Below are 16,018 nucleotides of genomic sequence, written 5' to 3' on the forward strand. Positions count from 1 at the left end.
TGCAGCACCTCTTTTCACCCAGCTCCGCTCAAACTAGTTTTGTTTGATGGCGTGCCAAACTAGCCGTTATGCAAAGTGTGTTACTTTGTGACATGACCATGTTAAGGAAGAAAAGGCGGGACTTCGAGCAAGGCGTTTCAGGCAATTGAGGAGCAGTGTTTCTGTATGGGAGAGTAACTCCCTTTGGCGTGGACTTTGGGCTTTTTAACTTTGCAGACCTTTTGCATGCACACAAAAACATACAGTATAACACACTAAAGGAAAGGGGAAAAAGCACAATAGATCCTCTTTAAAACAAAATTTCCCATCACTACAACCTCCCTGCACCCAGTTGTCCCCATACAACCAAGGGCAGGATCAGTGCTGTTAGCAGGCTTCTCATTTTTTGATTTTCTAAGCTTTATTAACATGTATTTTGTTTGTTAACCAAGCTTCAAAATGACTTGGTTGTTAATTCCACTTCTGAATATAATGATTAGAGTAATGAGAAAGTAATTTTAGGTATCCCAGTTACACTAAATGTGAACTACAGTAAATCGGTCTGGTTATAGATGAACAGACGAACTTTGAATTTGAAAATATTTGTCAGTGGCATCCATATGATTCTACAATTTCTTCAAATTCTTTATGTAAACAAAATGGGTTATATGGGTTATCTATTATATCTATCATCCTATAATTTTAATGTTATTTTATAGCACTCACCATGTGTACAGTTGTCACCGTATTGTTTATTGTCCCCCATGTATGAAGCAATAGAAAAGCACTTTGACCCTCTCCCAGAAAACCCTGCCTCAAATACTGCCCAAGCTTTGGCATTTCTAAGTCCTAGTGAATCTCTTATTGCTTTGCTGGTTCTTGTGTGTCTAAAGGTCCCTGTATATGTGTTGTTAAATCACTGGAAAGGCTAATATGAAAGCCTGAAGTAGGAGGTTCAGCGCCTGGCACAAGGGGGGATCCATCAGAGCTTGAAAATGAGACGGCGAACTTGTTCCGTGTCCCCTTGAAAAGATGTGACTTTCTCCCCCGTCACTTCCAGAGGGTCTAAATATAGGTCCACAAACGATCAGCAAGGGTTGTAGTTGCACACAACAACACATGCCATTAGGGTAGTAACGACAAAGTCGCCATGGCAACTGTCAGGCTTCATCCTTCATTATAAAATGAGGAGCGATAGCTGCTTTGATATGGCATTATGGGTGATTAAACTGCACACTGTTGAGCTATATTTCCAGTTTGATGGTGATTCATTGTGTTGATTATGGTTTCTCTTTATTCTCCAGTTGTTGTTGGTTTTTTTTCTTTTCACTGAGAATCTGAGGTGGTCTCAGTGCAAGGAAACGTTATCATATTGCAGTGACGTGCGGTCAAGCCGGCTGTCACTCTCATCTCCGTGGTCAAATGGGCCGACGCTACAACTGTAGAGCACCCATATACTGACATTTATGTTAAATGCATTCAAACAGCCCTGATGGAGCTGACCATGGATGTATAAAGAGAACGGAGCTGACGGGAGAGCTAGAGACGGACTTGGCGGATTTAACAGAAGTATACACGTGTGACTACGTCCTGTTTTCAAAATAAGGTGCTAAAGAAGGGAACTGTATATACAAAATACATATATAGAAATAAGATTGATTGGATTCTATTCACCAGAAGTATAAAACATTACATGTCCCTTAGAAATTAAAAAGAAAATACACTGATATGCTATATTTGACTTCAGGACATGAAAATCAAACATTTTTATATATTAATTTAGATATACTCAAAATTAAAAGTCCCTAGAAGTGTATGATTCAACTTTTTCCCATGGTCTAGTGTTAAAAAAGTTAACAAATATCCCAATAAATCGTAATATCGAATCGCAATACATATCGATCGGCACCCAAGTATCGTGATAATATTGAATCGGGAGATAGGTGTATCGTCCCAGCCCTAGCAAACACCTGTGAATGGTTACCTTTAAAACACATTTCTGCTTAATAATCTGACCAAGAAGCCGTAGCTCTTCATCTTATGTCCTTGGTTGTCCTTTTTGCATTAGCACTCATAGATTTGCTCTCATGTTCTATACACTTAACGCTCTTACCAAAATGCCATTGGACTCTTTTAATGGAGCTATTAGTCTTTGGCCGTCCGTCCGACTGCCCTTGTTGGATCCGTGCGTCCTCTCCTGTTCAACAAGGTGACCATTAGCTAGATGTCAGTCACTCTCAAAGATGGCTGTCACGGCCTTCCTCTACCCTTCTGCTCAGAAGGACAGACGTGGCCCTAACAGGAAGAAGCTTAATTATTCATCCCCAGATCGAGATGAATAATGGGTATTATTGATCCGGAGGATAAGAAGATAGGGAGCACCTGTCATTAGCCCGCTATGATCCTGATTGTGATTACTCCCTCTTTCTCTTCCCCGCCCTCCCTCGTTCCGCTGTCAATGTGTCAATAACAGGTCTTTATCAGTGGGTCACATTTGCATGTCCCTTGTCCTCTGCCACTTAATTGAGTTAGAGATAGTTCCTCTTACAGTACGATCAATGGCTGCGTCTCTTAGGTTCGGTGGAGTCACGTGTCCGTGCCTCGTTTTAGTGGTTCTGTGACGTACCAAGATACTTGTTTTGTAGATAAAGTGAGGCCAACTTGAATCATATCATTATCACGCCACATTTAGTGCCAAGAGCAGCCCACCTCCTGGCTTTGACGATGTTTACTTCATTGAACAGCAGATATTTTGTTACCCATATTGATTGGCTGAGCCCGATACAAGAACTAGAGCTGCTACGAGATACAAGAGCCAGCAGCTTTCATCGGTTAGGCCATAAGCTTTAAAATATCTACAAGCAAAAAGCAGAGGTTATATATAATCCAAATATGTGACCTTGCTAAACAAAACCGAATATAAGCGGTGTTTTATCAGCTGTAAACGTCCTGTAGACCTGAATGTCCTATAGGGTCGGCTTTGTGCTGGGCAACAGAGGAGCCATAAAGCTAAAAATAAATAGTTCATGGATGAGACGGTAGCAAATAGCACCAAGGGAGAATCGATGCCCTGTGCCGAAGCCGCCTGGATGAAAGGCTCCAACACTGTAGGAGCCCTGCTGATAATTATTAACTCCTTGTGTTCCTAACAAAACAAAATCCCGTTGTCCCTTAAAACAAGACTTTTACTTTAATAAGACTGTAATAAATTTTCCGATCTTAAAACGCCAGCCATGTACCGAGGACATCACACAAACACAATTGCTGAACAGGGGATTAAATACACACCACAGTAATAGTCTTTAATGTTTAAGTTATTATTCTGCTTTTCATGGCTGTGTTGTAAACACACACGTCGTTGTAGAGGCAGAGAGACTTTGCCACTCTGTCTCTAGGTCTCTAGGGATGTGACTTTGAGGACAGGATATTTATCAAACTGACATACGAACAGTACGACTCCCTTCACAGAGCTTATGAGATGACGAAGCATAAGTCTCAAGATGTCTAAGAGCAGAGGAAGAGATGTTCGAGATGGGACACATACCTGTCGTTTTTGTGCTTTATTTTGGTAATAGGCATCAAGGTATTTTCTAGTTCCACCATACTGCCTTAACTTTTGACTGCATTTACTTGATTTGACTCGCTAAAATCCAAACAAATTGGAGATCAGTGCGTGTGTCAACATGCAATCTCATCTTAGTTTTGATCTTATTTGGGATATGACATTTACATGCAACCTAGAGAGACCTGGTTTTTCAGCTCTCTATATACTGGATTCTAACAGTATTCAGGTTTTTGATCATCATGTGCATCAATACAGGCATGTCTACATGATATTCAGAGCATTAATATAGCAGCAAACAACTATTTACTATGTCAAGATATAGAGGAGCAGGGGTACCACGATTCTCCAAATCAATGATTCGACTTGACTTTTGATTTTAAGGTCACGATTCGATCCGATGTTCGATTTAAACATGCCATTGTTAGACTATGGAGTCTTGATCCATAAAGATTACGAGCCACGAGCTTTGTCCATGTCTTCACTGCCTCGGTTGCCGTGCAACCTCCATTTAACTTAATCTTAACTTTGATCGAATCATTGAATTAAATCTGGCCTGATGAACAGGCAGTGAAGATATAAAGGTATCAAATAGCATTTTGAAATATGAAGAATGCCTCTCTAATTTGATTTGTTTCAGGAAACTGATCAAATTAGCATTTAATCTAGCAGGACAATTTAATCATCTCAACAAACTGCTGTTATTGTGTATCTCCACTTTGACCCTTCAAGGAGAGCTGTCTGTGAACATAGACATCTGGATTAACGGGCGGTCTGTGTGGGAATCAGTATGTCATTTTTCACTTGTCACTTGCTACACGAGCACTGATGAATAATAAAAGTTCTTTTGTTTTTTAATCTATGTAGTGTGATTGTCAGTGGCGGTGTCCATCTGCAACCAGTTACTAGCTGAGAATAATCAGTCTCCACCCATCCCAGTATCATCTGCTCACTCTGAAACCTTTACCCACCCAGTCCATACTACACAATGCATCCCTGCTCTGCCTTGTTCATTGTTGTCCACACCACATTGCTCACATTGCTGAGTCATGGAGACTGTATCCCAGCAGCGTGACTGACCTCAGATCTGATTAGTGTGTTCCCCCCAGAGGGTAGGGCATCCAAAACAAGAGTAGCCCGCAATCTGGGCCTTGGTTTCGCACTCTCAGCCCAGTGTTGTCCAACCCTTGCTACTAATTCAGCCTTCATAGTCTGGCCCGGATTAAAGGGACAGGAAGAAATAACTCATGATGACAGCACCGTCGATCAATAGCAATGACTCGACAATTATTTTGTAAGCTGCTGAGATTTCTGGATTTCTCTTTGCAGACAGTTTTCAGTTTTGAAACCAAAACTACCTTTATATTGGGGGTGGGGGAAAAAAGCGATTCCCCCTATGAAATCAATATGTCTGCTTATTTTGAGTCTCTGCAGAGGTAGAAGGAAGTTACCGCTTTTATTGTTGTAATCTGAGTAACATGACGTCATATCCGTTCCGTATCCGTCAACCAAAACAAACCGCAGCGATCCCTCACATGTTAAATCCAGCGTGGTAAACACTACACATACAGTAAAGTATGGAAACGCTTTGGGTTTCACACATTACCAGGAAAAGCAGAGCTAGACATCACGGCTAAAGCTGCATGCTAACTCTGTCATGGACAGGAAGCGTTATCGTATTGCGGTAACGTGCGGTCAAGCCAGCCGTCGCTCTCATCTCCATGGTCAAATGGGCCGACGCTACAACTGTAGAGCACCTATATACTGACGTTTATGTTAAATGCATTCAAACGGCCCCGATGGAGCTGACCATGGATGTATAAAGAGAACGGAGCTCACGGGGAAAACTAGCGACGGACTTGTCGGAGTTAGAGGAAGTATAAGATTTATTGGATTATATTCACCAGAAGTACTAAACATTACATGTCCCTTATAAATTAAAAAGACAATACCACTAATTTGTGAGGGAAATGATTTTTGGGTTGCTGAAAAAAAAATGTAATAAATAATTCCTGACAATGACTGAGATATTTGACTTCAGGGCATCTCTGACTACATACATGCTGAAAATCAAACATTTTTACAGTATTCATTTTGATATTTTCCAAAGTAAAAGTCCCTAGATGTGTATGATTCAACTTTTTCTCATGGTCTAGTGTTAAAAAAGAGTTAACAAAAATTGCAACACATATTGAATCGGCACCCAAGTATCGTGAAAGTATCGAATCAGGAGATAGGTGTATCGTCCCAGTCAGTCCTACTTTATATTGCACTTTCAAGATGTGTCTTCCCCACTTTGTTTAATTGCTCATCGGTGGAGGACGGTGCTTCCAGCAAGTGACCGACATCACAAGACAAAAGTTAAAGAGCTGTGCTCTCGAGCCACAACAAGTGACACAGCAGTATTACCGTCACCGTGCTTTCATGCTGATTAGTCTTTTACTGATCTGTCTCTGCTGGATTTTAACCATCATTAGCTCTCTTTTTATCATATGAGTGTAGTCACTTAAAACTAAGAGGGTTCTCCCTGAGACATATCAAGGTTGTTGTTATTCCTCTGGTTGCCTGCTTCAGCCACAGCCTCATTATGGATGGGTGTTTGCCTGAATCCATTAATTAGATTTTTAAACCAACTTAAATAACCACGATCATTAATCATTTAAAATGCCACCTATATATTCAGTAACAGAGGCGTGGAAAAACATTCTGCTGTAGTTGATGTAAAGTGGATTTGTGCCGGATGCAAATACAATACAGAGCCAACTTGTCTCTAGGGTTTCTGCAGGGTTTATACAAAGTTTGAATGTTTCTGGGAATGCACCACCATCTCATACTTGATCAGCGGTGTTTTCCCCACGACTGAGAGGAAACATACAACATATTTTATTTAAATTTGAGCACTGATTTATTGGCAATTTAAAATCTGTGTTGCATAGGAACTGCATGTTTGTTTAATGGAAAAACCTGTCTTCATTCCACCACAACCCAGTCCACCCTTAATAACACACTTTTGAATATTTGTGCTGATGACTGCTTTATTTGCTCGCCTCTCGGAGCCACAGATTCTGGGGATGATGCCATATGGCTCTGTTAGTTCTAGCTAAATCAAATTCACTTTGTATATTTCAAATATTTTAAACGGGAATTCCTTAGAGCTATGTTTCAAACCAAATATGAGCCCGTGCACGCGCCATCTCTCCGAGTTTACCGAGGATTTTGTCTCGTGAAATGCTGTCTGACACCCGTGTAATACGGCGAAAGACGCAATAGCTTCTAATTTTTCACTTCACAATGTCTTTCAGTTGCTACCTGGAGACAAAACAAAGTCTGTTTTTGGAGCTTGAGTTACTGCACGTCACCAACGTTCATGAGATTAACTGTGAAAAACATTCACTGGTTGCGAACAGCTTCTGAGTTTCTGTATTTTCTGCTTCTTCCCCTCGATGTCATGTGTAGACATGACCATGATCCTGATCATGTCATGTGTGACGACCTCTCACACACACGATGATTCTGTGTTACTAATGTTCCAGCTTGTCTGTTCCCCTTACTAAACTCTACCTGTCTGTGACTGTGCCTCGTCTCTGTCTGTCTGTCTGGCTGTTGGTGCAAGAATATCCTCCTGGAAACAGTCTGTCATGTCAAGAATTTGGAGAAGCTGTCATTCCTTGTTGTTTTTGTGGGACTGTTTGCACACACACAAACACACACAAGGAAAGCTGCATGCACACACAGATGCTGAGGCAGTCCCATGACTGTTGCACTAAAACACACAGTGCCATTATCCTGTCCTAATTATACACGGCTCAGAGTCAACCCTGCCTGTCTGCTTCTCGGGGGTTCTCTCCCCTGAGCTCACTTTCTTTTTTTTCCTTTCACTTGCACCACGTTTCTCACACACGCAGGCACTTTCTGACATGGTTGTCATCCTTATTTGGAAGGTAGAAACTCCCACCGGGCGTGTTAGATGCTTAACTAGTTCAGACACGTGGAGCACGTCTCTGTTGTATGGATTTTAACTGGTGGAGACAAGCGAATGCACCTGCGTTAAACTGCAGGGTGCAGCAGCTGAGCACAGGCTGTCACCAGCAGCCAGTATAGGATACGTTGAACCGAACTTGAAGCTCTTCTTCTGCTTATTTGTACACTTCATATGGTCCAGGATGATATGCTTTATCACATTGAATTAAGTGTAGAGATGGTTAGTATGATTAGGAAACAAAATGTAAGATTAAATTTCATTAGCTGCTTAAAAGCAAGAGAAGGGTTTGATTTATTCTTTGTCTTTTCAAGCAGTATATTGAACTGTTCCAACAGTAAAGAGCAGGACAGAGCCTCTGACGTTAGTCTACACTCTGATACAGTAGCATCCAAGATCAGCTTCCACACAGTGAGGAAACACCACAGTGGATGTGCTAGTCATGAACAGGGCTTTTTTTTATTACCCTACCTGTAAGTTAACCCTCAAAATAATGCAGTATGAAATCCTCCTTAGCCTTGGAAGTAGTGTTTGGTTACTGCTGTAAGTAGTAAGCTAGTTAGCCGCACATGCTAGTGATTGCAGCTTCCGCTAAAACAGACCGTTACACAGTTTAATCCATTTCTTACTCTTTTCCTCTTGAGTTTTGGAAAGGTTGAAAACCTAGACTGTGTATATATAGATGGACAACATCATCTCCACTTCCTCCCACTGTACAAAAATAAAGCCAAAATATCCTGGGAGCTGTCATCTTGGAGCAAAAGTCTGCGCAGTAGTAATCGAGGGGGTTCAATCACATGTTCTATTACACAGACTTGTGACGGTTATGGAAAGTTAAAATGACATCTCCTCTCTCGTACATTTCCCGAGCCTCCGGCTCCGCGACTACTTCACTCTTCGCAGCTGTCAATCATGACGTCTCAGCCCCTTTTCATAGCATAAAATAACTAATTAAGATCAAACTCATGAACATACATCAGCGTGATGAGAACTATCTAAAATGACAGAAACCATCTTTGTGGAAACATTTATTTGACGTGTACTTTGACTTTTTTAGTTTGGCCCTTGTCTCATCCTCGAACATGGAGGGGGCGGGATTTATGACCTATACTGCAGCCAGCCACCAGGGGGCCATCCAGATGTTTTGGCTTCACTTTTGGAGAGCTGTTTTCTCGTCCATCTTTATATGCAGTCTATGGTTGAAACCTAAAGCTTGATGGACCTGCTGTGCCTAGTTACAGTCGCTAAGCTATGACTGAACAATCACTGTTCAGGGGAGTGGTTTAGTGAAAGCTGTTGATGAGTGTCATTTTGAAGACCACCTTGAGGTGCAAAAAAATGATTAATGTTTTTTTGCACAATTATATGGTTCTTTATAGACTAAACGATTAATCAAATAATTTGAAAACATAATTGAGGGATTAATCAATAATGAAAACTTGATGCACATAAGAGTCTTCCTTGTTTAAATTGAAAAAAAAAGGTAGATGTAGCTTCATGAGTGGTTCACAAGATGACACAAGACTGCTGCTGACATTCATGTCGGTTCTTGTTTCTGCTGCAACATTGCCTCCCGTGGGAATCTATTCCTGGTCAACAGCCGACAGATTTAATTTACATAACATCCCAAAATCTAACATGCAAAAAAAAATCAAACATTAATGTTATTGCACAGCTCTTGTTTTTCTCAGCGTTTCCCTCTCTGTCTCTCACTATCTGTGTCACATCTTCAAGTCTTCCCCTGTGCAGCTTCTATGGAAATGCCCTGAACAGAATTAGGAGTGTGATATTGTGTCCTCTCTCTCGTTTTTATCGTCCAGGTGGAATCGCGGGACACGTTGAACAGCATTGCGCTCAAGTTTGACACCACACCCAACGAACTGGTTCAGCTGAACAAGCTGTTCTCCAGAGCAGTGGTGCCTGGCCAGGTGTGAAACCGCCGTGCACGCCTTCACTGATATATTCAGCTGCATCACTTCATCACTGTCCTCCAGCACCCTCACATGTCCACCTTTCTCACGAAACCGGTCAATCTCGCAATAGCTGCTCTTTCTCATAATGCATTCTCAATGGTTTGTCTTGATCTCACCGTCACTAAACATGTTCTAGATGGGAATCTAGGTGGAGAAAATAGACATAGAGGTTTTTTTTGGGAACATCACATGCTGCATGTGTTTATCCTCCTGCTCTCTCAGAGGAACTTGCTGACTCACTGTTCACATCCCTGTATCCCCACTTAACTGCCTGCTAATTACAGTGTCATTTGTCCCATTAGGATGCAATTCATTCCAAAGGACCTATTTTGTTTCTAAAACGGTATAATAATATGTGTGATGCTGGAATGCTCCCAAAGATGCTTTAGTTCCGACAACATGACGCAAACTACCCATCTTTAGCCCGTTGCCAGCTTCCCTGGCTTTTTATCTTTGTCTTTTTTTTTTTTTCAGCAATAGACCCAAATTCTAAATTTGTTTTTTAATGGGGGGAGGGGGGGGTCTCTGTCTCTGTCTCTGTATTTCTTGGCGTCAAAATCAAGACGAATGATGACGAACCACATACGCCAATCATTGGCATCCCCCATCAGTTCAATTCAATATGCTTTATTGGCATGAATGAAACAAGGACATTATTGCCAAACTCATCTCAGCTCTCTGCAAACAATGCTGAGTTGAGCTGTGTCCAAACAGTGGGGTGTGGGGAGCTCTACTCTCCTTCCACAACTCAAGATGAAGTTATACCACAACATGAACATCTTATTTCTTTAATCCTAAATCTGTACCTTGATTGATATTTAAAAAAAACATGCTGATTCTCTTAGTCGTCTGTGTTATTAACCTAAATACCTTTGGGTTTTGGGAATTGTTATGGTCTTTTTTTTACTATTTTTTTGTCATTTTCCGCACCAAGTAATTAATTAATTAACTGAGAAAATAATCCACATATCAATAAATAAAGAATATAGTTGATAGTTGCTAAAATTTAAGCATGTAAAAGAAACACACTGACTACAGTCACTGTATGTGTTCTAACCATCAGTTCCCATCACTGCCAATTCTGACACGTTCACTTACCATCATAAACGCCACTTTCCCTTTCTCTGTTTGTCCCTGTCAGTAGCACGCGGCTATTCACATGATTTCATTTTATTCCATGTTATTTGCCTTGCTCTGTGGTTTGGCTATGTTTGTGTGTGTGTGTGTGTGTGTGTGTGTGTGTGTGTGTGTGTGTGTGTGTGTGTGTGTGTGTGTGTGTGTGCGTGCGTATATGTGTGAGAGAGAGATTGTCTATTTATTTCTCCCTGTGCGTACATGTGTGGTGCGCAATGCGTGTTTGCACAAAGGCAGCGCCTGTGTAAATACAGACATGGATTGTGTTTGCAGGTTCTGTACGTTCCTGATCCCGAGTACGTCTCCAGTGTCGGAAGCTCCCCTTCCCTCAGTCCCATCAGCCCCCTGTCTCCCACCTCCTCAGAAGCTGATTTAGAGAAGGTGACGGTATGTTGACCACACCTCTGATGCACAATCTCACACATTCAGAAAAAGTGTATTAACCTCACTACTGTCATGCTGTATGAAAATATTTACTGATATATAATGGGTATAGATTGTAGAACTTTGACATGAAACGTATTACTCATGCATGCAGTCTTCGCATCCTAGTTATAATCCATATGACATTTTTTATAATCAAATTTTTGCTGAGTGATTTTATTGATGCAAATTGAGATAGATATTGTGATTGTTTATGGTATGATGACACCGTATCACCTGGACTCCTGCATCCTCGCTGCGTTTGCATCAAGGACAACAAAGGAAAAAAATCTCTGACTTTACTGTGTCATTGACATTTTTGTAGTCATGTGTGATTTAATGTCCTTCTTCTCATAATATCAACTAAACTACAGTAAACCTCTCTTGCATGCAATCTTATATTCTGTGTTTACAGTTTTGAAAGCACAATGGAGAGAAAATACAGTACAGTCTGTGTTTTCTGGGTTAATGCACTAGAAAATATCATTTCACAGTCTCACAAGAAGTGCCTCCACTACACAGTGAAGAACAGAAAAACAAACATTATTACGAAGCAACACAAAGTATGTCCTTGATTCTGACTATATGTGAAACACACACACACACACACACACACACACACACACACACACACACACACACACACACACACCACTTCCTGTTCCATCCTTGGAAAATACAAGGCAGGCTTTATTGTCTGACCTATCCTTGGAAATTATTGGCACCTCTTGTCTTGTCTGCCCTCGACGCGATGATGCATCGTCTTGGATGTCCACCTTCAGGCTGATAATAAACAGAGCTTTAAAATATCACCGCAGTGGTTGAAAGATAAGTCAACGTATGGTGTGTGTGTGTATATGGCGGTGACAGAGAGGCACAGCCTATTCCTGTTGCTTTGGTTGAGTGTGTGTGTGTGTGTGTGTATGTAAGCCACAGTTTATGACAATAGGGTGGGTCTAACAGTTTCTGTGGCTTGATCTCATGTCTGCTTGTTGGGCCTAAAATTAAGACGCTGGGCAAATTGGTGTCTGAGATGATACCAGTCACTTGCCTCAATGACAAGTAACTCCCTGACATTATAACATTTGAATGCATTTATTATATATTATGGGAAAAAAATTTATTCACCTATGTATCGTGATTTTTTTTACAATTGTGAAATCGATTTTTTTAATGCCAGAATCAATATATTTGCTTCATTTGAGTCTATGTGGAGGTAGAAGAAAGTTACCGCTTTTATTGTTGTAGTCTGAGTAACGTGACGTCATATCCTTTCGGTATCCGTCAACCAAAACAAACAGCAGCGATCTGAAACACCAAAGTAGAAAACATCCACGTGGATACGACCTGCACCCTCACCACAGCGACTGAAACTTGAAAGCAGAAAATGGCGAAGGGTTCACGTGGATACGACCTGCACCCTCATATCTTAAATCCAAAGTGGTAAACACTACACATCCAGTCAAGTATGGAAACACTTTGGGTTTCACACATTACCAGGAAAAGCAGAGCTAGACATCACGGCTAAAGCTGCATGCTAACTCTGTCATGGACAGGAATCGTTATCGTATTGCGGTAACGTGCGGTCAAGCCAGCCGTCACTCTCATCTCTGTGGTCAAATGGGCCGACGCTACAACTGTAGAGCACCTATATACTGACATTTATGTTAAATGCATTTAAATGGCCGGATGGAGCTGACCATGGATGTATAAAGAGAATGGAGCTGACGGGAGAGCTAGAGACCACCTTGGAGAAGTTAGAGGAAGTGCAGTATACACGTGTGACTACGTCAAAATAAGGTGTTAACAAAGGGAACTGTACAAAATACATATATGGAAATAAGAATGATTGGATTATATTAACCAGAAGTATAAAACATTACATGTCCCTCATAAATTAAATAGAAAATACCACTAATTTGTGATGGAAATGAAAGCAATAAATAATGCCTAACAATGACTGATATATTTGACTTCAGGACAGCTCTGACTACATAGATGCTGAACAAATCAAACATTTTAATATATTAATTTTGATATTTTCCAAAGTAAAAGTCCCTAGAAGTGTGAGATTCAACTTTTTCCCCATGATCTAGTTTTAAAAAAGTTAACAAAATCTGCAATAATTCGTAATATTGAATTGCAATACTTGTAGAATTGCAGTACTTAAAAATCAAATTACATATCGAATGGGCACCCAAGTATCGTGATAGTATTGAATCAGGAGATGGGTGTATCGTCCCAGCCCTACAACATCCCTTTATTTCCAGCTGTGGTGAGGTTTATTCCCACTCTGATAAATGGCCAAATTACTTTACATCACATGTTTCCCTCTCAGCTTCACTAGTGTCACATAAGAAACAGAAACAAGCTGGTGGTTAGAGGCACGTTGTTGTGTGTCTGAACGTGACATCCGGTCTGGTCCAGCCGGCCGAACACATCCCGTCTTCACAGCTCTAAGACCAGCAGTGTAAGCCATCTCCCTCGGGGTATTGTGTCTGCAGCATCTGAATGAGCCAATCACTAAGCGCTGCAGGAAGCCCAGTGGTCCCTTAAGAAATATGACTGTTTGCTGGTCTCCATGGAAACGGGACGTCTTGTTTTTGCCGCTTTTTGCAAGAAAATGGATACTGCTTTCACCGTCGCCATCACTGTCACTGCTGCTCCACTTGAGTTTAGACACACTCCCACAACAAGCGTCCCCCTTTCGTCTGCTCTCATCTTCTCTGTCCGTTAATTTCTCCCCGGTTGCCAAAAGAAAGGGCCCCCGTTCATTTACTGCTTATCTATTTGGGTCACGCCTGCGAGAACGGGAGCATACTCTGCGGCTCTCGACGGGTGAGGGGGGATCAGAGGGGGGGGGGGGGGGGGGGCGACTGCGACTGCGGTGAAATTAAGCCTTTAAAAGTGATGCCGTGTCTGATATTTAGAGCAACTAATGAACGGAGCTGCTCGCTTTCCCAGACAAGCAGCCAGGCAGCAATTATTCCAGGCAGAGGAAGTGTGCTTGGAAGGCAGAAGGGAGGGAACATTACCTCACCCGATGTGCCAACTCTGTATGTGTTTGTGGAGGCGTTGTGTGTGTGTGTGTGTGTGTGTGAAAGTGTGTGTCTGTATCTGTCAACTGTGCATGTTTGTGTGTGCCTGCCTGCACACTCCGATCTCTTTCTCTCCCTGTATGTGTTACTTGGTAGTCTTATAGAAGCATCCAGGTGCTGCTTGATTTTTAAACCACAGGAAGGACCTTAATAACTCACTCGGATTCTTTTATTTTTTTTACTCCAGAATCCCCGGCATCTTTTAATTACAAGCCAATTGCGGTGCTCGGCACGCACGTCTCAAAGAGGATATTATCTAAATAAATGGTTCTGGGAGGTGTATAGTAACGGCAACGCAAGAAGCAAATAGCGAGTATAACCCTGATGATGAAGAAGACGAACGCGCTGACGAGAGAAACGACATTCAGATGCTTCTCTTTCACTTTTGGATGTAAAAAGAGTCTGATCCAGCACCAGATGTTTCAAAAAGCCTTTTTTTTAGATGTTCAAATAGCCTGTCAAATAATCAAAGCCGTTAAACATAACTGATGTTTTGTCACTGCAGAGTATTTTGTGTGGCTATTCATTTAAAACTGAAATCATATTTATTTGTCATTTTTATTGAAGCCCTGCTAGTGTTAACACACAGTTGCATGCATCAGTTTTCCATAAATTAAAGCCAGTACACGAGAACGCAGAACGTGGTGAACCCTCCAAAACACATAGTTTAACATGAAGAGAAGAGGAAAAAGTACACAACTTAAATAAAGAGTTATCATTCAGATTGGAATGGACATAGCACATGTGTAGAAGAGCCATAAAGTCAGTGAACTGACTCAGTAATGTCTATTAAAACAATATCTAGCTTAAGGGGATATAATAGTTTTGGTGTTTTGAAGTGAGAGAGCTATATAGTCTGTTTCCAAAGCCACCAGACTCCATTGAAAAAAAAAAACAGGGCACACAGGAGTTGCTGATCTACTGCTGCCTCTGTCGGTTAGTTTGTTTCTGTTTCTTTTGTTGTTGTGTGACTTTGGTTAGTTCAGATTCAACAAAGTCACACAATAACATAAACTAACTAACCGATCGAAGCAGCGGTAGACTAGCAACCCCTGTGCTCTGCGAGGTCAAATTACTGTTTTTTTCAATGGAGTCTGGTGGCTTTGGCGAGAGCATAGATGCCTCTGTATCCAATGGCTTCAGTTCCCCGTCGGAAAGGGCTGTCTGATGGCAAGGTAAAGTGGTGAAAATATTCTAGAATACACTCAAACTGATACTGATTTTTTTTTAGGTGGCTAAAATAAGTTTTTCTGCCGTTCCCGTCGACAGCACTACATTACTTTGCTCCTGTTGCGGTACTCCTGCCTGTTTCTCCCAACTGGGTGTGTGCCGACCGCCATCTACTGTAGGTAATACACTAATTATGGATAAGTACCTCATATAATACCCAAACTATCCTTAAAGTCTGCTAACACTAGCCACCATATGCTACTAGTCATACCAGACCAACTAAGACTGAAGCAGTAAAACCCCTGAGTTGTTTCATTTCTTATGTATTCAACTTTTCGTTTGTTAAAGGAAGAATGTGTTAGTTTTTCCTTCCAATGTTACATATTCTCGCTTTAAAGTGCCTCTGGCAGAATAACATTTATCACATTGTGCAGACTCCTCAGGGATGATGCTGTGAAATTTCTACTTTTGGAATAGTTTAACCTGTTTAACACCTTAAATTGGATTAAGCACTAGCATTTTTGAAGCATCTGTGTATGTATTACTGTATCGCCCCAGATGTCATCATATATCATTTGGTCTTTTAGGTCTTTTTACCCCATGCTTCCTTTTAAATACATCCATTGAGGAGGGTGTGGTGTTAAAGATTGACTTTAAACAAACGTCAAAAAATCTATAAAAAATAAAATCGCGATACATA

General features: G+C 41.2%; 1 protein-coding gene across 7 annotated transcripts in view; it reads left to right on the top strand.

Moving 5' to 3' along the window:
• Window positions 1-16,018, top strand: part of oxr1a (oxidation resistance 1a) — a 186,959-nt gene that overhangs the window by 131,823 nt on the left and 39,118 nt on the right. For 5 of the 7 annotated variants that reach the window (XM_074654604.1, XM_074654603.1, XM_074654606.1 and 2 more), the window contains 2 exons: window positions 9,341-9,448; window positions 10,901-11,014. The exons of the other annotated variants lie outside the window; for them this stretch is intronic. In XM_074654604.1, coding sequence (XP_074510705.1) covers window positions 9,341-9,448; window positions 10,901-11,014 — 222 coding nt within the window. The remainder of the gene's footprint in view (window positions 1-9,340; window positions 9,449-10,900; window positions 11,015-16,018) is intronic. 7 annotated transcript variants of the gene reach the window in all.

This window comes from Sebastes fasciatus, chromosome 12 (genome assembly GCF_043250625.1).
Source record: "Sebastes fasciatus isolate fSebFas1 chromosome 12, fSebFas1.pri, whole genome shotgun sequence".
NCBI lineage: Eukaryota > Metazoa > Chordata > Actinopteri > Perciformes > Sebastidae > Sebastes > Sebastes fasciatus.